This window comes from Ptychodera flava, unplaced genomic scaffold (genome assembly GCF_041260155.1).
Source record: "Ptychodera flava strain L36383 unplaced genomic scaffold, AS_Pfla_20210202 Scaffold_97__1_contigs__length_338755_pilon, whole genome shotgun sequence".
Classification (NCBI taxonomy): Eukaryota; Metazoa; Hemichordata; class Enteropneusta; family Ptychoderidae; genus Ptychodera; species Ptychodera flava.
Window position 1 is genome coordinate 39,480 of NW_027248419.1, and position 27,620 is coordinate 67,099.

The following is a 27,620-nucleotide window of genomic DNA, read 5'->3' on the forward strand; positions in this document are numbered from 1 at the left end:
AGCACTATAATCTTTCCATTTATTATATCCATTTATTAAATGCTCGCAATTTTCAGTGAAACAATTCAAACCGACCGATACGAAACAGCAAACTTGCCTTTATCAATATGATGGACGATATATTAAACTTAGAACACGGTTTCAATAAGACCTTTCGCCTTGCCACAGATTTGATCCATTTCAAAATTTTAGGAATTCCTTGATCAGTGTTACGGTTTCATTGTGTATCGCAGTGTAGTCTAACAAACACAGATTCGGATCATGGAGGGACGTGGACCGCTGCATTGATTACAGTACAATAATACATTGCGACGTAATCAGTCACATGACTACCACACCAAGAAGACAGATAGGATTAGCGAAACCAAAGTAGTTTTTTCCTATCGTCGCTGTTTAGCCGACTCCAATATGGACATACGGACAAATATTGGTGAGTTCGTACATAACATTTCAAACTTTAGCTCAACAAATTTACGCAGCGTTACAATTACGCGAGTTTAACTCAAACCCGCCGAGGATAATTTGTTCTGAGTTTACCGAATGCACTGTAGATCAAATTTGAAAAGTTTAGAATGTATGCAATGCAAACTTGAATTGCTAATCATGTTACCTTTATTCTTGACGACAATCTTTTGACTCACAACCTCATATCCTTTAGACAGAGCAGATATGTTTGCTTTTTGGTAGCTAAAGGTGTTCCCTGCTTGAACCACAGAAAGTAAATCGGTGTCCGGTTTGTGGTATGTGTCTGTTTAAGTCAGTCTTGTTTACACTTAAAAAACGTATCTGATGTAGCAGCAGTCTGTTGTAATGTAATGTTTATCCATTTGTTCATATCAACACAGGGTTCATCGGAGTCAATGTCATACTGCTTCTCGTGAGATGTCAAGTTGGTAAGTGTTCATGGTAGGGACGTTCTGAGTTTCAATCCCCAATCGATCGCGAAGTGACTTGAATGCAAGTCAGATGGACGATTATTGCAGAGTATTATACATTCCATGTAATTATTAGCAGCATGTGTTGATAAGAAACTTTACTTGAGAAGAGAACTGGAAGACAATTATCAGCTATATTCTGCGTTAGATTTGAATTTATCAAATGACTTTAGAGTTTAAATACTATCTTGGCTTGATACTTAAGAAACTCGATCGGGACTACAAGTTTTCAGTTTAAATTCAAACGATTTACTTTAAATTTGTCGACATTTTAGATGGAATACGCACTTCATAGGTGATATCTAGCATTTTTTACCAGAATATTTTCTTCAACAAATCATTTGTAGAAGAATTTTCTCCGTTGTTTGAAATTCTTGTATAAAATACAGGACATGCTCAGAGAGATTCCAGCAGAGTCGACGAACAAAATTATTGATTTTTCCAGCCACATATCGATCATAGGGTTCGAACTTAGAGGAACCTTTTGTTTCTTGTGCTGGAGACAAAAGGCAATGTCAAATCAATAGCACGTCATAAATTATGCAAACTATTGAAAAGTTTCCTACCAAAACATCGCCATTTTACATGTTAGCTTTACAGTGAGTTTTTTAAAGTTATTTCTACCGCTCTGCATTTCCGTTCTAATGTTTGTTATTTCTGTTACAATAGTTAAATACACAAATGATGTAAGTTGACATTTAGTAATCCTTACGTGTCGACTATCGACACACAAATTGCAAATCTTACTGTATTAAGTGACTACTTGTTAATCACACTGACATCACATCGACTATATGTAATATTATTAATTTGTGCGAAGATGCTCACACAAGTTGCAAAAAAGACTGGAGCGAGTATGATAACTACTGCTACTACTTGAATACCGGATCTTACACATGGGAAGACGCTCGTACTTGGTGCCGTAACGCGGTGAATGGTGGTGATCTCGTTAGTATTCTCAGTAGCGGAGAAAATACACACGTGGACAACATGATTAGTTCAAGCATCCACATAGGTTAGTCCATAATCTCAATTAATCCTATGGGTTCATAATCATGTCAAGAAATGTTGTCGAGCATTTTGCATATATTTTAACCTTTAAATAGTTGCTCTCAGAACATCTACTTTACAGTGCATTGCGTAACACCAGTATAATAAGAAAGTATATCTTTATGGTTTTGAAATTTACCACTCCAAAATAATGTCTCGTAAATATATTAAGTTAATGTATTTGAAATTTCGACTCAAAAATAATTACCATATCTGGTAAATATTTCATGGTCAAAACGGTCTATTTGCAACACAACGGTAAAGCTTGATTGATTGAACGCCTTGTACTCATCTTTTATATAGCTTGATTCCAAGTATCTGAAACAACCAGTATAAATAAAACGTTTTTGTAATTGTTCAAAGTTTAAACAATGGTTCTGTCAATTAGAATCTTTCTTATCTTTTACAAAAGTTGAGGGGTACTATGTGATATTTCGTTGGCTAGACACGTATAGGTTGGCCGAACAACTTAATGCAACAGCTGTGTTGTTGATTGCATACGAGACGAAAATTGTGTATAGGTTAAATTAAATATTTCATTTGCGACAAGTCCAGATCGTTATGATTATAATCATGAGGTCATAATGTCAAAAATTTCCATGACTGACACGTAAGATGATAAAGGAATTTATGTGATTTTAAATGTTCAGTTTGAAGTTTTTGTTTTCTTAAAAGTTTGCTCATCATTCGCTCGTCTTGGACTAAATTGAACATTTACATGTCAATACGCTGATTGTGTTTCTTGCAGGATTCAATGACCTCTCGCTTGAGGGTGACTGGCAGTGGAGCGATGGCAGGTCTGTGACCTACACCAATTGGAATGGCAATGAACCAAGTGGTAATAGTGGGCTAGGAAACTGTGCTGGCATGTATACATCTGGGACATGGGACGATTACGCTTGCTCCGGTTCCAGGCCATTCGTCTGTAAAGGTATGTTTCATTGCAGTGTGTACAGTTAACTGTAAGACGACTACAACTAATTGAGCTGATTTAAACGAAAACCTCTTGCACTAACAACGACTGCAACAAAACAATGTTATTTCGTAGTCCATGTGAATATTAAATCCATGAAACGATTTTGTTTTCATTTTTACGACCCGGAAATGATTCATCTACTATATATTTTATTCTTCATTGTAATGCTATTTTGTTTGTTTGTTGTTTCTCTCTTTTTGTTTGGTGTAGTCGCCAAGGAATGGACGTCCGTACAGACTGGATGTCAATGCTATTTTGACACTACCCGTTACGACTGTGCATGTTGTCGTGACGGTGGTTGTAATTGTGGTATATCATACCCACACCAATGTGTCGAATGCGGTGACGCCAATGCTTGTGGTCAAGATTACTCAGGGCCATTTGATCGTAAGTATACCTATCTTGAGCGCCAACATTTCTATGGTAATTTGAGGGCTGAATTGGTGGTTTGCTTGCCTCACTACATGCCTAACCATCAATTACCATAGACTACAAACTACTACTATGATAATGATGGTGGTTTAGGTGTAATTGTCCATGATGATGATGATGATGATGATGATGATGATGATGATGATAATGATGATGGATGTTTATCATAATTTTGCAGAATGGAAAGTGGTATTTAAAGCAGTATCAAGTCTTGGTAGTTTGAACGTCTACAATTTATGGACAGGATCGAGTACGTACAATGACGGTGATACGTACGCACCGTATATCTCATATACATCAGATCATTATAAAAGTTCTGAAGCAAATAGCTGGGATACAAGCAGTATCGGACAGGTACAGTGAACACTTTGATTTATAGTCACCTCAGTTCTTCTCAGGTTCCAAGAACATTGTGTTTTTGTTTCATATAAGGTGTGTTGTGTGGTGCAAAATTCTCTCAGTAGTTTGTCCTTTCCTCAGGTTTAGTCCAAATGCCAGATATTCCCATGGATACTGAATGACGCAATGATATGCACATAAACCCTAAACATTACTTCATTCAGTTGTTACCAATCAATGACAAAACACTTCTTGTAGATGAATCCTTCTTTTCACTTTTTTCATCACATGAAAACATTAGGAAAGAAAGGACACCCCTTTCTACGGAAAGTTTGTGTAGGGACATGACACTCTTAGACGTTACAAACTTGTATAGACTTTTGAAAATTCCATTACAATTTCAAATAATTGTTGGAAAATATCGTAAATCGGTGGCTAGGGTACCACATTCACACTCATATCTGGAGTTTTGACATTGAGCAAGGCAGTCATAGCAAATTGGATACATAATCCTGTAAAGGGAATTTAACTTACTATGGGGATGGATTATGTTTTTAATATTTTCCCAATTGTTCGTCAGAGTCAAATTCTACACAACATATCTTTGGTTGGAGGGCAGCCACAATTTCACCGTACTCAACCCAAGTAATTAAACAGGATAATACGCTACAGTTTACAATGAACAAAGGTACCAGTCCTCTATATGGAGTATATATTAATATGAGGCATATTATGTGGACTGCAATACACTTCTTATTCTAAAGTGAAGAAATACATTTCTTTCATAACTTATTTTTGTGCAGATGTTCTGACTTAAGCAGTGTATAGGCAGTGAACATTTATGTCATACTTTTCACGCATAATAAAATAGTCTAAAAGATGATTTAAAAACATCATTATAACTATCTCCATCACTGCAGGTTAAATTAGCATTCTTCGATGGTGGAGTTGAAATGGTTGGCGTGGTCTTTGACGTCTCCGGTACGAGTAGAACAAGCTGGTTTTCATCTTCCTATCTGACGTATGCACCATATACTGATATCTACACGGCAGGGTATAACTACTTTTCAATGTCTGGGTAAGTGTCGATTGTCACGATTCCCACCAACAAATGTCATCAAAATCACATTCTCCGATCTATGAGAGTTGATAGAAATTGATCGATAAGATTTCAACTTTTACAATTGCAGCTGTTGCGTGGACAAATTACCACACATCAAGAAGAAATTTGAAACAGGGTTTTTGCCTTGCGATGACAAACCGAAGACTACGATCTTTGAATCTTCTCATCCAAACACACTACAGTGATATGGTACTTTGTGGTCACACGGGGTAACGTCTACCCTTTAATTGGTGACTTGTATATGTATTCTTTCACCAAGTTTATTATAAAATGTGTTCTTCTGTTGTTGACAATTATCGCTCTGTTTGTGGTTGAAAATACTTAACCGCAAAAGTAGTGTGCCCATTCTGAGATTCCTGTAAATATTACATTTTCAAACTTTTAATCAACTATGTCCGACTAAATGTACATTATTTGACCTGAATTTTTGTTTGCTTTTCAGTCACGACAACGGAAACATCCTTAGGCATTTTTTCCTCTCCAGTTACTACAGCGGTTGTAATGGAGATGCCGGATGGATCGTTGTTTCAGATCCGCCTCATGGAGGTGGATGTGATTGGGATAATGCCGTGACTAGACCAGCATTTCTGTACAGCACAGCAACCACACGCCAAGCATTCGCTTCTGGTGATTACCATTATCATAACATTCATCATTATAGTACTAATGCTTATGTTGTTGTTATTTTCGTTGTCGTTGTTGCTGTTCTTGTTACGATCTCGATTCGTTTGATGGCAATAACAATACACGTTACATATATACAGTCAATTAGTCCGCTTCACATAAGATACCCGTTTCTCGTTTACTTAATCGACTTGCTAATTTAGCAATATATGCCTTTGATGCATTTTGCGCAGTAAGGAAATAATTTATGAAGGTTGCAGTCGCCCGGGGCTATCGCTTTTTACAATAGTGTTGAATGAATTGAATTGAATTGAATGCTTTATTTCACCAGATGCTTCACAGTATGTACAATAATGAAAATTATCAGAAAACTGTGTATTACTGAAATTGTACAAAGTCAAAGAAAAGAAAAGAACATTGCAATATTGTAAACTCTGTGGGGGCCATGAAAATAGTCTAAAAGGACTAGTCGAGTTCATGGCCGTGAGTATACTAATAACTATTCGGTACAAGCTTAAGTGTGATGGAGGATAGAAACAAACACAGATTTAATGTAAATTCAGTAAGTGATGTTTCAATGCAGACTTGAAAACTTGTCTACTTGACAATTGTTTGAGATAGTCAGGCAGCGAATTCCAGTGTTTCACAGCTGCATACCTAATGTTAAGTTGTGAAATTGTCAAATTGAGCCTGGAATACGAAAATTTTCAACTTGTGTTAATCGTGTTGGATACGAGTGCTTTGGAATCTCAAAATAGTGTTCAACTGTATGAGGAAGATTGTTATGTTTCAAATCATAAACAAACATACAAGTACAATAATTACTCAGTTTGTAGATATCTAAAATATTCAGTTTGTAAAACAGAGGTTCGGAATGAGCAATGAAATGAGAAAAGGTAATTGACCGAACAATCCGTTTCTGAAGGCGAAAAATTGGCTCTAAATAGCTGGAAAAAGTGTTTCCCCAGATTTCCAAACAGTACATTATATGAGGTAAGATAAAAGCATTATATAGTTGAATTGTAAACTTGGAGACATCAACTAATAATACATGCACGTTCCTCACGGGTTTGAGATATCTTTGGAAGTCAAATAAAATGTAACAACAAAAGAAAAGCTCAGACAAACTTTATCAAAGTGCCAATAGGCTTCCGTCGAGGGTACGTTGTACATATAATTTCTTTCCATGTCAGAAAAACAACAACCTTGATATTATTTTTTTGGGGGGGGGTTGATATATGCGTCTGTAGTTGTCTGGCTTGATTAATGTAGTAAATATTGTGGGGAAAATACATTGTTCTTATCGTCGTATGGTTTCAATAATTCACCTAGAGATGATAAATATCATGTGTAAGGGTTCACGGACTATAGGATAAGTACTAGCAGTCGACTCTGTAGGTTTACGCGTATAACATCGTCACATGCGATCGCAAAGTGCAGTAAAGGTAGCATCTTTCGAAGGCTCAGTTCTAATTCTCAGACGTCAATTATGCAAAGTATTGGGGTGAAAGTTCATACTAACATTTTATATGTTGTTTATATTGCCAACAGCATGAAACCTTACATGAAATGTTGTATCTATGATACGATTACCACACGAACGCAAATATTATTCTTTACTTGTACATTACAGGAAATGTGGCAACAGCACCGGTCATGGCAATTTTCTATAAAGAGTCAGGTATGTCATCGTCTTCTCCTAAAATATGAAGATAAATTTCACAGGAATGAATGTTTGTCGCAAAAAAATCTGCACACCAACCGATTATCATCGACTATACGTGATTAATGTAATGATGAGTATGTCCAAATTTTAACATACGTTTCATTTCTTGTCAATCAATCATCAAATGAAACAATATGAAAATTGATATGTCCTACCACAGCTGATCGGAGAGTCTCCTCTCATTTTGCTATTGTTGATATCATTGTGTGACAGTTGACACATCTGATGACGAGCTATGTGACTCTGGATGGACACACAATGGCAACGGGTGTTATAAAGCATTTGAAGATACAAAAACCTGGTTTGAAGCTGTTGATGCCTGTCGTGACCTTGGGGGCAATGTCGATCTTATTAGTATCCATAGTTACGATGAAGCTATGCACGCACTTGCAATGTCAAGGTAAGATATCTACATTCCTGACTGGTACCGAGCTTTTGCAGTGATGTATATTTATCAAAATATGATGGTTCATTTAAACATTTGACCATAGAGAAAATTTTTACACATTACATAAATAATTCGATGAACAATTTTCTTAAAATGCGACCATTTTAAACGTCAAGAGTGTCATAGACAGAAACGTGTTTACAGAAGCATAGATGCATCACACTAATACTGGCATCATAAAAGAAACAACATTTTCAATCGTGCACCGAAAGACACATACATACATACATACATACATACATACATACATACATATATGTCCATACTTCTTACAATAACTTCTTCAGCGTTTGCATGGTGATAGATTTTGCAAGCCCTAATGCCTTAATTACAAATGCCATTGACATTTAAATTTGTACAATCTCTTTATCTGCTAGCTTTCAGTGCCTGTAGCTCATGTTTACTTAAAATTTGCCTGTCTGTTCGCAAAATTAAGTTATTGCTCTAACCCCTTTTGCCATATTAAGAAGAAGGTACTTTCCTCAGCCGGTACTTAATTTCTATGATTTATCGATCAAACTGTACAGATGGACTTACGACGCTGAATCCTACTGGATTGGACTACATGATTTAGATGACGAAGGTGACTGGAAATGGATTGATGGCACTGTCTATGACTATTCCAAGTGGGCTTCTGGAGAACCTAGTAACGGTAGGTATAATTATGAACAGAAATGTGCAAGGGAGAATCGGTATTTGACAAAATAATTGCACTCTAAAATCATCCATACATATTTTAATCTCAGGGAATGGCATGGAAGATTGTTCAGTACTAACATGGAATAGTGCTGCAACGTGGAATGATGCGGGATGTGGTAACTCGTACAGGTATATCTGTAAATATCCATTGAATGTCGGTAAGTACAAATTAAATTTCTAAACTACATTATCATATTCGTACTTTCTCTCTCGAACACGAAAATGCACCCTCGTCAATCGAAAAGAATTAAACATGCTTGTCACAACGAGCCACAAATAGTTTCTGATGAATCAGAGTTTAAAAGGATTTTAACATTACCGTCACAATTTGCTAATGAGAGCAATGGTTTGAAGTCGAATACCCGAAATATCGTTTTAGTAACGATCAGGTGAGTAGCCGTCGGCGTTATTTCTATCCTTCCATGCGTGTTTCCCAGGATATTAGCTCCATGGTTACAATTATTTGATTTGCTATGGACATTTTGTCTTTAAGCGTCATGTGCTGAGTGGAAACGTAATGGTTACACATCAAGTGGTCAGTATACCATCGATCCAGATGGACCTTACAATGGCGTTGATCCGTTCCGTGTCTACTGTGACATGACCAGTGAAAGCGTTGGTAAGGAAACTGCCAATAAACTCTAGCATTTCAAATATCTATCCGATGCTTCCTGTCATTCCTATATGGAGTAGAGCTTCAGGCTTTTTCCGTTGAAGTCGGTAAAAGGATGATATTAAGAAATATTGGTCCGATGGGCACCTAAGGTAGAATGCTCCCTCGAGGACAGATATTCTGAATCAAACACTTTTTTAATTCTCCTACCTGATCTACAAGTAGTAGATGCGTTAGATTTTCGAAACTTTTTATTGTTCTGCATATAGAGTGAATACAGGGATGGCGGTCATTTTAAAAATATGGGTAATTATTTTAGATAATCTGTTTCTCTAGTACCAAACTTTACACGATGATCTCTGGTTTTTAATCTTGATTTGGTGAGAGAGAGGTTGAAAATTTCATTGAGGAAAGTTTGAGCAAAAGTATAAGTCTTTCACTTTCGAGGCGCATACTATCTTGATGTATCACGTCAAAATTAAAGCTCCTGTCTTTGCTCGGCAATTTTCGAGTAATCATGATAGGTTGCAGCTCACTTCAATACAACGTAGTCATTCCAGAGTTCATTAGCAAAGATATTCTGATCATTTACATTTCCTCCCAGGTATAACTGTTCTCCACCATGGCCAAGAAGCACGTGGCCACGTTAATGGATATGAAAATCCTTTGAGCTATGCAGTTGACGTTGTCTATGACCACGGTGTGACAATGGATCAAGTGAAGGCCCTTCTCGATTTATCAGAGAGCTGTTCACAGTATCTGAAGGTAAATATACACTGCACTACAACTACACACGTTTGATGGTATTTGTTTTCACTATCTCACTTATTTTGTCTCGTATTGGAAAACCATTATAAAAGTTTTCCCACTACTGAGCACCCCGACATCGTGTTGTTCCTCTGTGTCTGATATGTAAGACACATTTCGGATACGTAACCATAACATTGGATACTGGTTTGCATGGAGATAGTTCACAACAGCGTGAGTCTCGATGAATTAAACACAGATACATATTAATTTAAAAGGAAAAAGCTAATGAGATGAAAATGTCGTCGTAAAAATCGGACAGAGATTTACAATTGTCACTTGTTATGGATTGCAGCATTGTATTGAAAAACGTTACCAGGTTGCTCTTGCAAAGCGCGTGTTTTGAGCGTGACTTTTACAGCAGTTAGTCAGATACGGTAAGGCGATTATCTGCTAACGAGAAAAGAACAGGCAAAGATGCAAATATCGCCATCTCTACATCTGAGCTTACTTAGATTGATCACGCTCATGCTTTCCGAAATATTTGTAAACAATTTGAATTATAACATGTTGGAGTTATTCTGCGTACAGATGAGCATATGCTTCAAAATAAAAAGGTTAAGAAAATCAAATTAATGTAAAGAGACGATCAGACCGTTCAATTCCGAAATTATTCGAATCACAGACAAGTTTTCGCACAGTCAGAATCTTAAAATTCTTTGCTGGTTTGACTGCTTGAGAAGAACGTTGTTTGAAATCCGTAAAGAAAATGATCGAGTTCAGGGTGTCTCAAATATCTATGAAATACGGGAATTTGATTCCCATCGAAAATATGATGGATGATCACTGTTTTCCTGATCTTCAGTGTGCTCGTGAGCGCAATGTTAATGTAAATTTGAGAACCTTCTTCATTTGAAAGATAGGTAGTTGCTTGATTAAGAAACTGACATATCTAACACAGAAAATGGCGAAGAAATACAAATGTTAACTGTCAAAAGGTTTGAATCGTAGACGGCCTGTCATCGGCTTCACCACAACTGATTTGTCTTCTCTATCTAACAGTATGAGTGTTTAGGCTCTATCATATACAGTAGTTCAAACTATGCTGCATGGTATAATCGTGATGGTACCCAGATGACCAACTGGGCTGGTGGCACCAACGGACAGGCTCAATGTGAATGTGGGCTAAACGGTAAGCATAGCCAAGAGATTGGTCAATTATTGATTGGAACTAAGAAATCGTTTTAGAGAAATGTTCAAACAAAGGTGTCATACGCGTCCAGTGAATCTAAAAAGTTCTGTGAGCTTGCTCTGCGGAAAAGAATAAGAATTACGCGTTTACGCGATAAAAGCCCTGTTAGTTTACTTGCATTCTCCTTATATTTAGCATCACATCTCGTGGAAGGCGATGATTTAATCACATATTACAGTGACAGCATGACAAATGAGTGTAATTTGGAATAATCCAAGATACACGTATTGAACAAGAAAAAAATGACATAGACTCCTACGGCAACAATGTATTTTTTTTAGTATAAGCCATGAATTGCGGCACTTTTAAGACAACATAATTTTTTTAAGATCATGGGCATCTTAGTGTGATATCATAGCAACTCTACACTGAGAAACGGACGAAGGCTTGTAGGTAGAAATAGCTGTTTGACCTGGTTAATTTCATCTTATTTTTCCTTCCAACTTTATCAGGCAACTGTGATGGAGGCAAAGCGACTTGTAGCTGTGATAACAACGACGCTAATTGGCGCTATGATGAAGGAACGATTACTGATAAAGACTACTTGCCTGTCACCAAGCTGGCGTTCGGTGATACCGGTGATAGTAGTGAACAAGGATACTTTACATTGGGGGCGCTTTACTGCAGGGGAGACATGTCTGGTAATTATTTCATACAAACATAACCCATGAATGACAATTTTTAAAACTTTTGTCCAACACACTGTTGCTCAACTAGGCGTTTTACATTGTGATACCACAATAGATGAACTAATTGTATGATATGTACGTTTAAACTAATCTTGATTACACGACTATATACCATTCTCAAGGATAGCTTGGCTTAATAATATTTTGCAATGTATACGTAACTAAATTTCATGTTTCCGAAGTCGGAAATAAACACTTGAAAAAGCATCACTTGTCAGTTACACCATGATTATTTGCACCTACTTGCAAATGATTTTTTTCGACATCATGATGTAACCATTTTGTGTCTATTACAGCTGTGCTTACGTCACGCTCAGATTTTCACCTCATACCGTTTAACTACATCAATGGCCATGACAACGAGGTGGTCGCAACGTCAAGTGCCTCAGATTGCGCAGATGAATGTTTATCAAGTACAAGTTTCACCTGTATTTCATGTGAATATGACGAGTCAACTGGTTACTGTAGTTTGAGTGATTATAATAATGTTATGGCCGGTGGCGTTACCAGCAGCGCATCCAAACATCTTTATCTAAGGATATGTGAGTCAATCTATATTGAATTTCATTACTTAAGTGTCAAGTACAATTGTAAAAAAAATCCAAAAGATTCTCATTCTGTGTACGTACGTACGTATGTATGTATGTATGTATGTATGTATGTATGTATGTATGTATGTATGTATGTATGTGTGCGTGCGTGCGTGCGTGTATGTATGTATGTATGTATGTATGTATGTATGTATGTATGTATGTATGTATGTATGTATGTATGTATGTATGTATGCCTGTCTGTATGTGTGTATGTGTATAGGTGTAGGTCGGTAGGTCGGTTGGTCGGTAGGTAGGTAGGTAGGTAGGTAGGTAGGTAGGTAGGTCTGAAAGTAGGTATGTCTCTATTCATCAAATTATCTATACTACAATCCGTCCATCCACTGATGTCTCACCATCTGCATATCAAGGCGGAAATTTCGCCAGTTGGCTTTCAAAAAGAACATTCGCTTTCAAGGATCGACCGGAGAAATAGAAACGACGTCATGAGAATATGAAATTAAATCATGGCTTCAATTTAGCAACAACTGCGAATTTTTGATGAGTGCTAATAAATCTAATATCTGTACATAAGATTTTTACGCAATGAAATTCCCTCTTAGGACCACCGACTTGAATTCAAAATTCACAATCTACATAACATACATAAAAAAAACAGAATCTTTACCGTCAGAAAATGTTACACAATTAGTCAGCCTTTATCATTTGCCCAAAATGTTACTCTTATTTCACCTCATATACTTTGTTTCAGTTGATGAAGCGTCAACTTATTCAAGGGTGAGTATAATTGGCCGATTTGATTAATTTCCGCCCTGGCTTTATTTTCCAGTGCTGTAAGATGACTTGTCAGTTGTTTCATGACCCCATGCACTTCTAATATTACTGTTTTGGTGATTGACCTTGTCGAGTTGACAAGAAATTATATATCTTCTAGAGTGAATATATTGGATGATCCTTTGACTACAGTCTGCAATACAACCCTTTTCAGAATTAGAGCGCGAAGCCACTGCAGTGAACTGCAATAAAACTGCTTACACTAATTAGTTTCAGCTGTAGCCAGCTGGCAAAGTCGACAACATTGTATGTCCCATGCAGACAGTTTGTCTGGGGAAGTTGAAATAAAAAAGATTTGTACATGGACCAGTGCATGGTAATGTTACATTGTATCTTAATCTTGAACACAGGGTGCCAATCGTAAACTCTCATTTACAACTCGAGCCTCAGACAGAGCTAATTTTGCCTTTGTACAAGCGACTTTTTGGTCTTATCAAGTAGCCTTGTTCAACACCAAAGTGGCCACGGCTACAGCTGAAACTAATTAGTGTAAGCAGTTTTATTGCAGTTCACTGCAGTGGCTTCGCGCTCTAATCTGAAAAGGGTTGTAAATTCCATATCAGAACAAATACAAAATATTATTGTAGACTAAATGGAGCCTTGCAGAGATCTCAAATGACAGTCATCGAGGAAAAACGTAACGTCGGAACAGTCATACTTTCTAAAATTATGATGTAAACTGAAAATGTGTTATGATGTAAACAGAAAAGTGTTGGAACATACGTACACTCACTCACACTTCCTGGCAAAGTCCCTTTTGAGTGAAAACAACAACTCGCGTCCCGTCAGTTCAGACTGTGCGTGTGGTTTTCATTTATGACCTTATCAGTACAAGCGGCGCAAGTAATTCGGGGAAACTTCCTGATTGCTTTTTATGATGGGGAAGCGGTGAAGAAGAAATCCAGCTTTCTTTCGTTGATCACGATGTAATTTCGTTTTTACTTGCATGGACCGAATATTTTAATTTCGAATGTATTGATCTAGAGTTTTTGTGATTGCCTCACAGAGCCAGGAAGTTGTAATGACAATTGGGTAGAGTATAACTCTATGTGTTATTATCCGAGTACAAGCACAAAGAACTGGTATGACGCTGAAACGTGGTGCCAAAGTCAAGGAGGTAAGATATTGACTTTTTGCAAAAATGACATCATCATGGTTTCGAAGAAGACTGGCTGTGAAAACTGACTCATTGAAAATGCTTTATTACGGATATCATTTTGTCTCCTTTGCTGAAGACATGAAAGTGGTCGTTCTGAGATTTTGCATTAGCCCGTTCACCTAGGATTGGCCTACAGCATTTCATCGATACTTCCAGTGTAGTAGTTTCGGAGTATTACCACTCCTTTTCAAGCTAATTTGCCAACTTGGGAATATATGCAGCCATTGATTATAGCTTTGAAACATTCAGCGAATACTTGCACCTTTTTGACGTCAGTGTTATGATATGTTGGTGGCAGTACTTTCACCTGTCTGGAGGAGCATTGACGTGCATGACATGGACAAAGCTGCAATCAATAACTGTGTCATTTATTCACAGGTCATTTGACAAGCACTGAAAACGAAGAGGAGTACGCCTTCTTGCGGATAATGTTACGATGGACTGTCTCCTCTACTGATAGCTTTTTGATAGGTTACAATGATTTGGACAACGAAGGTACTACGATACAATACTTCACATCTATGTCATACAAGCCTAGCCTGATATCCAACCACGTCATAACAGATCTCTATTTGTTTTTGAATGTACAGTATGCCTTCGCTCTTTTAAATTGAAGAAATGTTTGTCTTTACTGCTTGAGTTTGATCGAATGCATTAGACTGAAATGATAAGAAGATGAGACATTATCTAAGTAGAGGAGTCGTTATCTATCTGGTGATAATGACGCTCTTCATTTCTTGTAAAAATATGTAAATAGTACATGAGTTAATCTGATGGAAATCCAAATGTAGTTTCGATACCCGAGTCGAGGCTTTGTTTGCGTCTCGGTACAGCTCATCACGATGATTCCTCTTTCTTTTCATCACTCAAGATAATTGGGTTGAAGCTGATGGTACTCAACACTCATACTCACGTTGGCGAAGCAGTGAACCCAATGGGGGCGTGCTTGAGAACGCAGTGATGATGTACGCACGTGACGCAGACGATTGGATTGATGTCAATGTTGAAAGTTCACGTCAATTTATCTGCAAGGCTGACATAGGTAAGAAAACATGGGCTACCAAGGAACACAAGCTTAAGGCGATCAGTAGAGCGTTGCATTGCTCGGATCATTGGCTTTTCACCGTTATATGTTGTCCTTGTTATTCGTCCGATCCAAAACATCACGAAACGACAAAGTTGTTTCGTCAAAATATTGCCTGTCAACCGAAAACAGATGTTGACGAGATACTTTCCTATTCTGATTTGTAGGAGCATCGGCAATACCGCAACCAACTGTCAACCCGTCATGTTCCAATGGTGGATGGCTGGGAATCCAATGGAGGCAGCTGCTATTATTTCAGTTCCGATCAAAAGACATATTCCCAAGCACAGACTCAATGCAAATCAATGGACAGTGACCTGATAACCATCGATAGTGAAGCTGAATGGAATTACACCTTGGGGTATATCCGATATCGGTATTACACACGTGACTACTGGGTTGGCTTGACGGACATTGGTGTAGAGGGTGAGCAAGCCCCAAATTATGTCCTGCTTGGTGTTTATGATTGTTAATACATATAACAAATTAAAGTTGATCATATTATTTAGATTTCAACAATTAAATTATCATAAATTCACGTTGGAGAGCAAGTAACAACATATTTGTGCAATGGTTTCTTCATTGCCGTGCGAATCCAAGGCGAGATCCATTTAGCCAAAGGGGCGCTTCTGAATCATTTCACTATCCTCCAATCACTGTTGACTTACTTTTGAATGCCCCGCCTAAATGTGTCTTTTTGTGTCTTCAATCGCATTAGTTGCGGGCATATGGCGCACGATAGATTGTTGTTGTTGTCATCGTCGTCGTCGTCGTCGTCGTCGTCGTTGTTGTTGTTGTTGTTGTTGTTCCCTTTCCAGTTTCTCATTGTTTGTACTGTAATAAACCTTGCATGATCATTGCAAATATAAGAGCCCCTTACTTCTATGTGAAAGTCACATCAAGACAAATTGCTTATATCAAAGTGTCCGTGCTTCTTATGGTCTTGCCCTTCGTGAGTAACCTGAACCGTTGTACATAGAAATGTATGCAGAAATTTCCTCCAATTTCATAGCAAAGTTTGATTTGACAGGTACCTGGGTGTGGGAGAATGGCGGAAAGGAGCCAACAGGAACATATCATTGGTTGGCTGGAGCACCTGATAATTCTGGTGGATCAGAACATTGTGCTAGACTAGACAGATACAATGGATACCAAGACGCAAGCTGTGATGGCGCTATTTACTACATTTGTGAAGATGACTTGTGTAAGTTCTCATTCAGCCCTTTACTTGGCTTGGTATATTGGCCACTCTGTCATCGATTATCATGAGTCTTCTGAAGAAGAGGTGAAACCTTGCAAACACTCGTTTAAAATAGATTTGTTTTATGTGACCTATTCTAGCGAACTTTATGAACGATAAGCTTTGGTTCAGCAATCAGAATATTTGTAAGAAAATTGTTTATTGAAATAATCATGATTTTCTCTTAGATATAAGTGATGCCCCTAGAAGCATACAAACTACGATTCAAAGTACGACCAGTGCTGTAATCACGTGGACAACTCCATTACAAATGGATTCGCAGAATGCAGATTTGATTGGTTACAAGGTAAGTGTAAAACCTTTAGCGAGCAATTTTTATTTTTAAACGGTAGACGATCTGTGACATTACGAAGTTAATTTTAATCACTTTAATGATTCAGTTAAGATGAAAAACTTGATTACAGATGGAATTATTTTGACTTCAATGAAAATATTGACTATTAATCAATTAATCAAACAAATGTCGAATGTTAGCCTTATTGCGTGGTCGCAATATAAAGTACATTGATTTTACTTTAGTTTACAACATTCAGTATGTTTCAATTGCTGCTCCGCAAACTTCATAGGTAGTGTATCTATCATGTGTTTTTGAGTTCATAGTCACATCCACAAACGTTTTCCTTTCAGTTTTACTATTGGATTCGCAATAAACAGAGTGAAACCACGCAATCAGTGACAATAAGTTCCCCCGATACATTTGAGTTGGTTTTTGATTCACTATCACCGGGTACAACCTACGAGTTTTACATGACTGGATACAACAGCTACGGAGAGGGTGTCGCCTCAGACCCACCAGGCAATTTTACGACAGTATCAGCACGTAAGAGATGAAAGTTTTGAATATCTAACTCACAATCTTGAGTTGACAGGGTATATTGTTATTACTGATCAAGCGATATCGATCCACTTAAATTGTATTACAGTTGCATCATTGAAATGTAGATCAAACAGACCTGAATAGTTTATACCTGCATGTTTCCCAGAATTATGACTCTAAATATAGGACAAGTTGGGTTGGATTTATAAAAAAACATTGATTCAGAGAAAATGACACATGCACTGTTTATTAGGGTATCCTTTCATCAAAATTGGTGGAAAGATATAAACTCACAGGGAACAGTTTAATTTTAGTATGACAAATCCTTCACTATACAGTTCCGAACACTATAGCGTTTTTTCCTCTCGTACATATTTGATAATTTCAGCTTGACTATTATAATGAGTGTGGTTTTACCGATTTCTACTTAATTTTGGTTTGTGTTTCTCTCGTTTCCTTTACAGAATTGCGGAGTGAGAACTACGCCTTGAACATCTATCGCATTGCAAAGGGCGTGTATTTACAAAGTCACGTCATTTTCAGCACCGAGGCCATCACTCTACAACATTGCACCAACATTTGCACAGGAGTTCTCAGCTGTCAGTCGGTGAATTTTCATCATAAGGCGACGACCCGAGCAAAAACGTGTGAAATCAATGAAGGAACGAGAGAGTCATATTCTAGTGATGTAGTAAGCGATTCAGACTATATCTATGCTGGACTGTGATTGGCCTGTTCATGTACGATATGTAAATAAACTTGCCGTGGATAAAAACAAGTCAAAGTGACAAGGGTTGCTCGCAGCTCTCTCACAAGGCTGTTCAGTAATTAGTAGGTCAGTTTCTAAGTTATATTGCTGTTAGACAGATTTGCTTAATAGGAATTTGGAAGAGCTTCGAGTCAGACCAAGTGAATGCAAGAAAGACATTCCTCTCTGACCAACTGTACTTAGCAATTATGTAACACATTCAGCCCACTTGATGTATTAAGGTAGAATGCGTCTCTGGGACAGATTTTCGGACTCTCAAACTTTTACAATTACTTTCTGATATACCACTTTTGGCCGTTAAATTAAAAGCTTTTGGTGTAAGAAAACTTTTCAACGGCTTAGTTTTTGGAAATTCGAAAATTTTGTTTTTCTCCATGGAGTTGACACAGGGGGTGGCGGCCATTTTAATTTCAGATATAAGTAAATTTTGGGTCTTTGTTTCTTTAGTATTTAAATTTGCAGGTGACTCCTGACTTTTTATGCTTTATTTTGAAAGGGAATGGTTGAAGGATTTCTTGAGGAAAGTTTGAGTTGTTGAAAGTTTGAAATGTTCCAGTCTTTCACTTTCGAGGCGCACACTACTTTAACAGTTTTGTAGATCTATCCATATTCAAAAATATACATAGCTTGTCATCCATCTTATGTAGTGCTTTTGAGAATTTGACATTTTCATCATCTTGCCACCGTTCAATTTAAGAACTTCTTTCATTGAAATGTTGGGAAGATGACATTTGTCCTAAATATAGATAACAAACGTTTCACCACTATCATATACATCAAAAAATACCTTTTTGTAGTCACATCATGAGCAAAAGAGAATTGCTTATATGATTTGTATGGTGTGTGGGTATCTAATAAATATCAGTCATAAATAAATGTACACTCAGTGCACGGTTATTCTACAATTTTTTAGATAACCGTGCTCAGTGGAAATACACTTGTCAATGTTCGGGAACACTATCTCATAGACATATGGAATGTTATTTGGACGGAATTTTAGTACGGATACCCCTGCCTAAGTGACGAGCCAAAGACGAGACAGTATTGTCGATATTAGAACTGAATAAGCAGATACAAAGATAAATTGTTTCTGTTTGCTTTCTTCGGGCAAAGAATACAAGTACTGAACAGAAGTGAGCATGTTTAACATAAATGTGACAAGCATGATCTTTTTAAAGGCAATGTATCGGAAGACAAGAATCGCCGTTTATGAAATACACTGTCTTTATGCCGACCATTGTCATTTTAATTCGTCCTTGTCAGGTTTAAATCGATAGTGTACGTGAATCATTCCTCCTTAAGTACGAGTGAACCTTTGACTGCGTGACATTTTTGTATTTTAAAATAAGTGTAAATAAGTTTTAATTTTTATTCAATTGATTTGAGCATAAGTTTTGAATTTACGTGTATTATATACGATGCAAAAACTGCCTAAATAAAGTTTATGCGTAAGTTTACAAGCACTGGCCTTACTTATTTCTGCGTGTTCATTGTGTTCGGCTTAACTGTGGTACCTAGATTGGTGTTGAACGTTGTTAAACAATGATGTTTGTACAAAACATGCCGATACTTTTCAATTCAAACATTTAACACCAACATTAATGTTTCGGTTTATCCGAGTGAGATACGATTACAAATAATCAGTTAAATTTGGCAAGTCTAGGAGTTCCACAGTAAGTGAATGACCTTGTTTTCTTGTTTTGATGGAAAACTAAATTTCAAAAATCAAGATGTGTTGTCTTGAAGATTGAGTTGAAGTAGGAAGATAATTTATCTTCCCATTCTGAAGTGTCTTAAACTAATTATAGAGATTCCTTTCGAACTGCTGTGCAGCGGACAATGTCGATCGAGAAATCAATATAGTTACAGAACATGTGCAACCAATACGGTCACGTGACATATTTGTGTGAGGTCCTCAAACTGTCCTCAATGAGACGTCTTGTCAATTCATCCTGCAGCAGTACATGCTTTGGACTCGATGGAATGATGGTACTGAAATCTACAACAGGTGAGCAGTGTTACGTTTCAATGGATAAATGTCACTGTTACTTGTACTCAGTCATTTTTAATTCGTTTTAAGGGGTTGGTTTCTGCAGTTGACGCGTAAGAGAGGAATGTTTGGATGCGCCATAGATAGGTATTTGACAGTTTACTTGATAACAACGTTTTGAAGTCGGCATTATATAATTATCAACTGCAAGATGTTATTGGGCTGAACTGTTCAAAGTAATTCCGCACCTAAATTATTCTATGATATTCAGCGGAATTCAGTACTTGCTCTGTATAAGGTCCACACCTTCGGTTGTATGGGTGCCTGCATGTTTACTAATCTTTCTGCAACTTTAGGTTTGGTGGCATTAGTCGTCTTGCTACAGGTACCGAGGCAAATCGGTAAGTTTATCGACAAAAACACTATACAAGTCATTGAATTAATTACCATTTCACACGATTGGAACTAATTTGGAATAATTGGATGGTGAAGTGATGTCGGTTTAATCTACAAATGTAAGCTCATCTGCTTTTCTTTTTAAGTTGTACAATTGTTTCTATGAGAAATTTGTAATATTTAAACAGTAAGCTATAGGGCATCTAACAGTTTTGAGAAATTTGAAAAATATGGAGATCCAATTATCCTAAATTAGTACTAATCGTGTCATAATTATGAAACGTAAAATTCTAGTAACGGTTTGATTTCACAATGTTAGTAAGAAACCCCCACAAAAAACAAAATTACGTACGATTAATGAGGGAAAATGCTATTCTTGCCATGATTACAAAGCTTCATACATTATATATCTCATGCGCAATTGAACAAAACGTGACCGAAAGTGCATTATGTCACTGCTTTTTGTGTCCCATAGTGTTTTCGTTCTAATTCTCATTTGGAATATCGAAGAAAAACTTGTATGAATAATCTCGCGTGCTTGTTGTAGATGTCGATGGAACGGACAAAATTTGTACGACGTCATATTTTATGCGATGTCACCGACATTGTAAAGTACATGTACAAACAATCCACTTCTCCTATGTCGCTTTATTCTAAAATTAACACTCACTATTGTTACCTCAAATAGTCCGTAATAGAGCAATCGGGATAACAGTGAATAATTAATGAAGCTCTTTGATTTTCCGTGCCGTTTTTAAGCAAAGACGTACTCGCATGTTTTTGTTTATTGAATCTTTCATTACGTCACTATGCAATCGATTATTTTATTATAAGCAGTACAACCGTCTCGGACGTGTACTATTTGCCACAATTAAATTTTGTATATACCTATGTGATATGATTTTTACATGAGAGAGAGAGAGAGAGAGAGAGAGAGAGAGAGAGAGAGAGAGAGAGATGAATCATGTTCCGAATGGTGTTTATATGATATTACCCTCCATAGCTATAACCGTTATATTATATATATATATATATATATATATATATATATATAAAACGGTTTCCAGTTTAGCCAGGATTTAAAGTACAAATAAAAGAGAAAATAACAGCTCTAAAAACACAGGCAGAGAAGGAAAGGAAAGAAGAGCGAGTTGTGTTCCAGTCGTTTGTTCTCCTTTGAAATTGCAATCGTTATATGAATATGTTGCTTTATGTTTAGATTAAGTACGAACCGGTTTTAAAAGATTAACAAATAATGTTTATATGTTAAGTGACTATTATTTATTGCCTTGGGTAAGATGGAAGACTGTTGCAAAGTGTCCATGATCACTAAAAAATCACTAACTTGTTGTCACTATACACCTATATTGGTTGACTGCTGATCTCTTCTGGTATAAATGTTCGATAATGTTCCGAGATTTGAATTGCCGTCTTATACCTATTTATTGTATATATCATGTATTGTAAAGTGTATACACTGTACAATACATGATATATACAATAATAGTCACTGGCATGGAGAATAGCCTTGATAACTGCACTCCAACTTCTCTGATAGTTTCTCACCTAATTTGAAATCAAAGATCCCTATACCAATGGTGTACAAACGAATAATATGGGTCACTTTCTTCCAAATCCTTATGATGCAGACAGAACCAAAAATTGTAACGATTAAAACGTGTATGTAGGTAGGATCGATCTGATAATTGTTTAAGAACGATTGAGTTCAGATAATTGAAAATTAGATTTAAAACTTTCTTCGTAATAATTTATGAAAATGTACAGATTGTCACACCAACTGTCCCAGGGACTGGACTGAATACAGCAGTTACTGTTACTATCATAATTCAAATGAATACACATGGGAAGCCGCAGTGGCGTGGTGTCGTAGTGCGGCTGACGGTAGTGATCTGGTCAGCATTCTCAGCAGTGGAGAGAATTCACACGTCCTTGGCATGATCAGTATCGCAATACACATCGGTTAGTATATCCTCTTAGTCAACTGCTTCACCTATAGATGATTAATGTTTACGATCGTTTCACACTGAGAAATTCACTGTCACAAATGAGACAATATCTAAAAGACTGTCATTATTCACCCGTTTACCTGTTTAAATGTTTACTTTTGTCAATTAAATATTCTTCGCGTTTTTGGAGCTACGTGTTTAATTGCCACCCTTAACTTTGGCTGAAAATAGAACCTTTCAACATGTGACTGTATAGAAGTGTTCAACATGTGACCATAGAAAAATCAACAGTGTTTCATCTCTGGCAGGTTTTAACGATGTATCTCTAGAGGGAGACTGGCAGTGGACAGATGGAAGGTCGGTGACCTATACAAATTGGAATGGCGGTGAACCTAGCGGCAACAACGGACTTGGAAATCATGGTGGGATGTATACAAGTGGTACATGGGATGACTACGACGGCACCGCGTCAGAACGTCCCTTCGTTTGTAAAGGTACACGCGTTTCATCAAATTGACTCCATTTTGTACAAATACTCGTGACTTAACGCCTCTGGTATCCTGACACAATGCGTACAGTAAGCTCCTTCAAGATGCTATAAATAATAACTTTCTTCTCAGTTCAGTACATTATGGTACTTTACCTCATATTATCATTTTAAAATCTTTATGTGTAGTTGCCAGAGAATGGACGGCTGTACAGACTGGATGTCAATGCTCATTTGACACTACACGTTACGACTGTGCTTGTTGTCGAGACGGTGGTTGTAATTGTGGGATATCATATCCAAACCAATGCGTCCAATGCGGTGATTCGGGTTCTTGTGGCCAAGATTACGCCGAACCAATCGATCGTAAGTAAATATCCTATGGAGAGAGAGCGAGAGAGAGAGAGAGAGAGAGAGAGAGAGAGAGAGAGAGAGAGAGAGAGAGAGAGAGAGAGAGAGGGGGGGGGCAGATAGAGACAGACTGACAGACAGAGAATTGATCGACTGTTATGTGGTAAGTACCCAATATTTCGAGTATCCCTTTTCAACTTATAAAGATTTTGAAGTTGCTCCAAAAGAAATATAATTATCTCTTTAGTCTGCAAGGGGTTGCGTGCTGCACATTTCATTTTTCTAAGTACAATTATTGTAAGTAATTTGTGCTCCAAGTGTCAGTGTTTCGGCTTGATGCTCCTTAATGCTGCAGACATTTTCTACAAGTCTTTTTGCAAAAAACACCATTTCGACGAAATGCATGGATCATGAAAGATATTTATCACATACAAATGTAAGGCGTTTGTTATTGAAATAATGCAAGTCATAGACCTATGATATTGAGATACATCTGAAACACACTGTTTTTGTCTGAAATGTCATTGTTTCAGAATGGAAAGTGGTATTTAAAGTAGTATCAAGTCTTGGTGGTTTAAACGTCTACGATCTATGGATAGGATCAAGTACGTACAACGACGGTGATACGACCGCACCGTACATTTCCTATACAGGAGATCATTACAAGAGTTCCGATGGAAATAGTTTGGATACAAGCAGTGTCACACAGGTACCAAATATAGCACGCATTTCCTGTCTTTTAAAAAGAATTGGCTCGTCAAAATGCCAGAAGAGTGATGAGGGAAATAAATGAAAAAAAACCAAAAAAAAAACATCAGAGAATATCATGAGACAATAACGAAAAGATCGGTTGGACCTTGAACTGAACCACGCGAGATATTGTTGTCGAATTTTATTGCTACCATGTGAAAACAAATTAATGGCATGCGTACTGATGTACCGTAACATTAAGACTATAATCAATCCACATGTTTGTCCAAAGTTTGTTACAAATGCAATTTGAATCCCTTCACGACGACCATATAGTATATCGTAAGATGTTCCCAAGTTTCATTTTTGAGGGGGTCCTCCGTCAACAAATGGAAATGTTCCCTTTTAGTGCCACAGCCTTTCAGTTCAAACTTCTCAACGTTAAATTGTGTAATGCTATCAGCGGTCATCGACCTTTGTTACATATCATTCATTCATGAATTGTCATCTAAAATCATGATACGAGTTTATTTTAGAAGATACTGACACATTAACAACAGACGGAGTCAAACATCAAAATAAACCATACATAATAACTTTAACACGATTGGAACTAATTTGGGATAATTGGATGGTAAAGTAATGCCAATTTAATCCGCAAATATAATCTCATCTGCTCTTCCTTTAAGTTACACACTTATTTTTATGAGTAATTTGTAATATCTCAACATTCAGCTGAAGGCAACTAACACTTTTGAGAAATTTGAAAAATACGAAGATCCAATTACCCCAAATTAGTTCCAATCGTGTTCTTTGTTAATACATACGTGAAAGACAATAGATATTATATGCCATGGTGAAAAATCAACATGGAACAAAATATCCTTGCGGACTTTTGGGGAAACAACTAAAAATTAGTATAATTATTGTTAATAATTTGAAATATTCTCAAAAATAAATATTCCAAATATCTACAGCTCTGGGAAATACACTTTAACAATATATTGTAAATAAGAAGTAAAAATAATGTTTTACCCTGCAGATAAAATTAGCATTGTTCGATAGCGGTGATGAGATGATGAGCCTAGTCTTCGATACTGCTGGTTATAGTAGAACAAACTGGTTTGCTCTAAATGCTCTGTCATATGCACCGTACAGCGATATCTTCACTGCTGGGTACAATTATTTTTCCTTTGATGGGTAAGTTGATTGTTTGATTATTTATACGAAATTGGCTACATGTCTTCAAGTTGTGTTTGTTCTTTCTTGTTGATGTTTATTTACCAAAAGGCACGTAATTAATCAAAATGGATGTGTTATTGTTTATGTTGACATCGACATCATTGAATACAAGTCCCTCCTATCATGGCTTCAGTAGTAAAGCGACTGCTTCCCTTTGTTTCGTAGTAGACCACCTTAATTCTACAGAGAGACAAATGCTTCTTTACGTGATGAATACGACAGTCATTTTTGTGAGTAAGGAAAAAATAGTGAATGTCCTGTTTTGAGCTTGAGCAAACTTCTTCCTTTGATGGTGATATTCGGTCTTGAAATGAAGCCATGGTTTTTGCTTACTTTATGGAGGTCATATCAAAGGTCATATTTCAACAAAATGTGACCAAAAGAAGTAGCTTGTAAAAAACATCGCATAAGTTAATTTCAGAGTCTTTACTTTGTTTTGCGCTACATCGTTTGTCCGCTGTGTTTCGGACTTGCCCACGAAATTGTCGAAGGAAGCAGAGTAGAAATGAAGGAAAGACGACTAAACTGTATCCTACAATAGGGACACACAGACAAACAGACACACAGACACACATACTCACATTATAAACATAAATACACGGAAACATGGGATATTGATTAGTCTCTTTACGTCACCTTAAGGTAGAATGAACCTCGTGGACAGGCATTCAGACACTCAAACGGTTATATTTCATCTCTGATCTGCCACTTTGGGGGTTCATTGTAAAGTTCTTGTTGTGAGAAAACTTTTCAACGTCTTAGTTTTTCGAAAATCGAAAATTTTATTTTTCTCCATAGAGTTAACACAGGAATGGCGGTCATTTTGAATATCGGCAAATCTCGGGAAATTTGATTCTCTAGTACCAAATTTGCACAGTGACCTCCGATATTTATTCTTGATTTCGAAAGAGAATGGCTTAAATATTCCTTGAGTAAAGTTTGAGCCAAAGTTTCAGTCTTCCACTTTCGAGGCGCATAGGCCTACTCAGTGCTGCAGTCAGGAATTTCAAACCAGGGGACACTGTACTCAACTACCGTTCATATTGGGGATATTTTGCTCATTTTGGGGACAACATGCCTCAGTTGTGAATTAAATTTTGTATTATTTTAGTATAAATTATTTTCTAAAACAATTCAAGTACCGGAACCGCGTCACTATGCATGAATTGTAGAAGTATACCGTATCTGCCTCCAATATCAACTCAGTCGGACTACAAGCAAGTTATTATTATAATCAAGTGCTGCATTTTAGTTACTTTTAATAAGGGCTTTGAAAGTTCGTAAATATAAGCCTCAAAACAATAATGCGAAACAAAGGTAATCGTCAGTAACAGATATTACTTGCAGGCAACATCCAACACAGTCGACTCATGAGTGCCTCGAGGTGGCGGCCCGCAATAGCGGGACAATGGTCCGGCTGCAACACTGCATACTGTCACTGCCTTAATAACCCTTGGGGCGATAATCAAAATGCGACCCATTCACATGCACTCGCATATGCAATAATAAAGTTAGGTCACATAGGGAAGTTTTCCGCACAAAACTGACAAAAATAAAGACCTACACTCCAGCTGTGAAGTAAACCGAAGAAGAAACTTCAGGACAATACCTTATGTATTCATACAGTGTGTCACACTGCAAGTTTACAGATATCTATACAGTGCAAGATAACTGTCAACAAAGCTATAATAGCTTGATTATGTCAAAATAAAGGCAAATTAAGTCAGTCTTTAACACTGTGCTGTACAGTTGAATGTGTTTTGACCGCTTCCAAACTTTGAATGGACGCAACATTAGGCTACAGTCCCTGGATGATTGAGGACTGTACTTAAGCGTAATGAGGTCCTCTTTTGGCCACTTCCGAAACGGTATTGAGAATCTTGACATTGTCACTGAAACATAGCCTTCACATTATATTTCAGGTCTTGTGGCTCAAGTTATTGCAGACGTTTCTTTGCCAGTTATGAGTATAATGGATGTGGAGGTGACTCTGGTTGGCTAGCAGTATCTGATCCTACATCTAGCGGTGGTGGCTGTGAATGGGACGATAAACTGACAAGGCCTTTCTTCGTATACAGCACTGCTTCAACACAACAAGCTTGGCATGCTGGTAAATACATACAATGGTCCTCTTCTCGCATTCCTGTTATATCTGCATTTAACATTCATTCTGTTCGTTTCCGAAAACGATAATATCATAACAACAAGTAAAAAAAAATATCAGGCAATTTCTATGTTACCATTCAAGCTTGAAGTCCTCGTCTAGAACAAGTGATTCAATGTGTCGTACATTCACGGAAGTGTATTTTCTTGACATGAAACCCACAGAGAACTTTTCAATATGCATATTTTTGTTCATTTTCAAAACA

At 37.1% G+C, this 27,620-nt stretch overlaps 3 protein-coding genes across 3 annotated transcripts; all 3 read left to right on the forward strand.

Annotated features, from left to right (window-relative positions):
• Nucleotides 1–408: 408 nt before the first annotated feature.
• Nucleotides 409–13,526, forward strand: LOC139129180 (C-type mannose receptor 2-like). Its single transcript, XM_070694821.1, has 19 exons — nucleotides 409–430; nucleotides 846–893; nucleotides 1,756–1,950; nucleotides 2,734–2,916; nucleotides 3,172–3,348; nucleotides 3,572–3,747; nucleotides 4,653–4,810; nucleotides 5,298–5,482; nucleotides 7,113–7,160; nucleotides 7,419–7,605; nucleotides 8,181–8,305; nucleotides 8,400–8,510; nucleotides 8,846–8,971; nucleotides 9,570–9,730; nucleotides 10,775–10,904; nucleotides 11,417–11,605; nucleotides 11,950–12,195; nucleotides 12,956–12,981; nucleotides 13,389–13,526. The coding sequence occupies exons 1-19, from the start codon at nucleotides 409–411 to the stop codon at nucleotides 13,524–13,526; spliced, it is 2,631 nt and encodes an 876-aa protein (XP_070550922.1).
• Nucleotides 13,527–15,506: 1,980 nt separating this feature from the next.
• On the forward strand, nucleotides 15,507–18,369 carry LOC139129176 (uncharacterized). Its single transcript, XM_070694819.1, has 5 exons — nucleotides 15,507–15,707; nucleotides 16,312–16,485; nucleotides 16,710–16,828; nucleotides 17,170–17,362; nucleotides 17,824–18,369. The coding sequence occupies exons 1-5, from the start codon at nucleotides 15,587–15,589 to the stop codon at nucleotides 18,084–18,086; spliced, it is 870 nt and encodes a 289-aa protein (XP_070550920.1). The 5' UTR covers nucleotides 15,507–15,586; the 3' UTR covers nucleotides 18,087–18,369.
• Nucleotides 18,370–20,434: 2,065 nt separating this feature from the next.
• LOC139129181 (uncharacterized) lies at nucleotides 20,435–25,213 on the forward strand. Its single transcript, XM_070694822.1, has 6 exons — nucleotides 20,435–20,519; nucleotides 22,300–22,494; nucleotides 22,790–22,975; nucleotides 23,158–23,334; nucleotides 23,853–24,028; nucleotides 25,052–25,213. The coding sequence occupies exons 1-6, from the start codon at nucleotides 20,435–20,437 to the stop codon at nucleotides 25,211–25,213; spliced, it is 981 nt and encodes a 326-aa protein (XP_070550923.1).
• The last annotated feature ends 2,407 nt before the right edge of the window (nucleotides 25,214–27,620 follow it).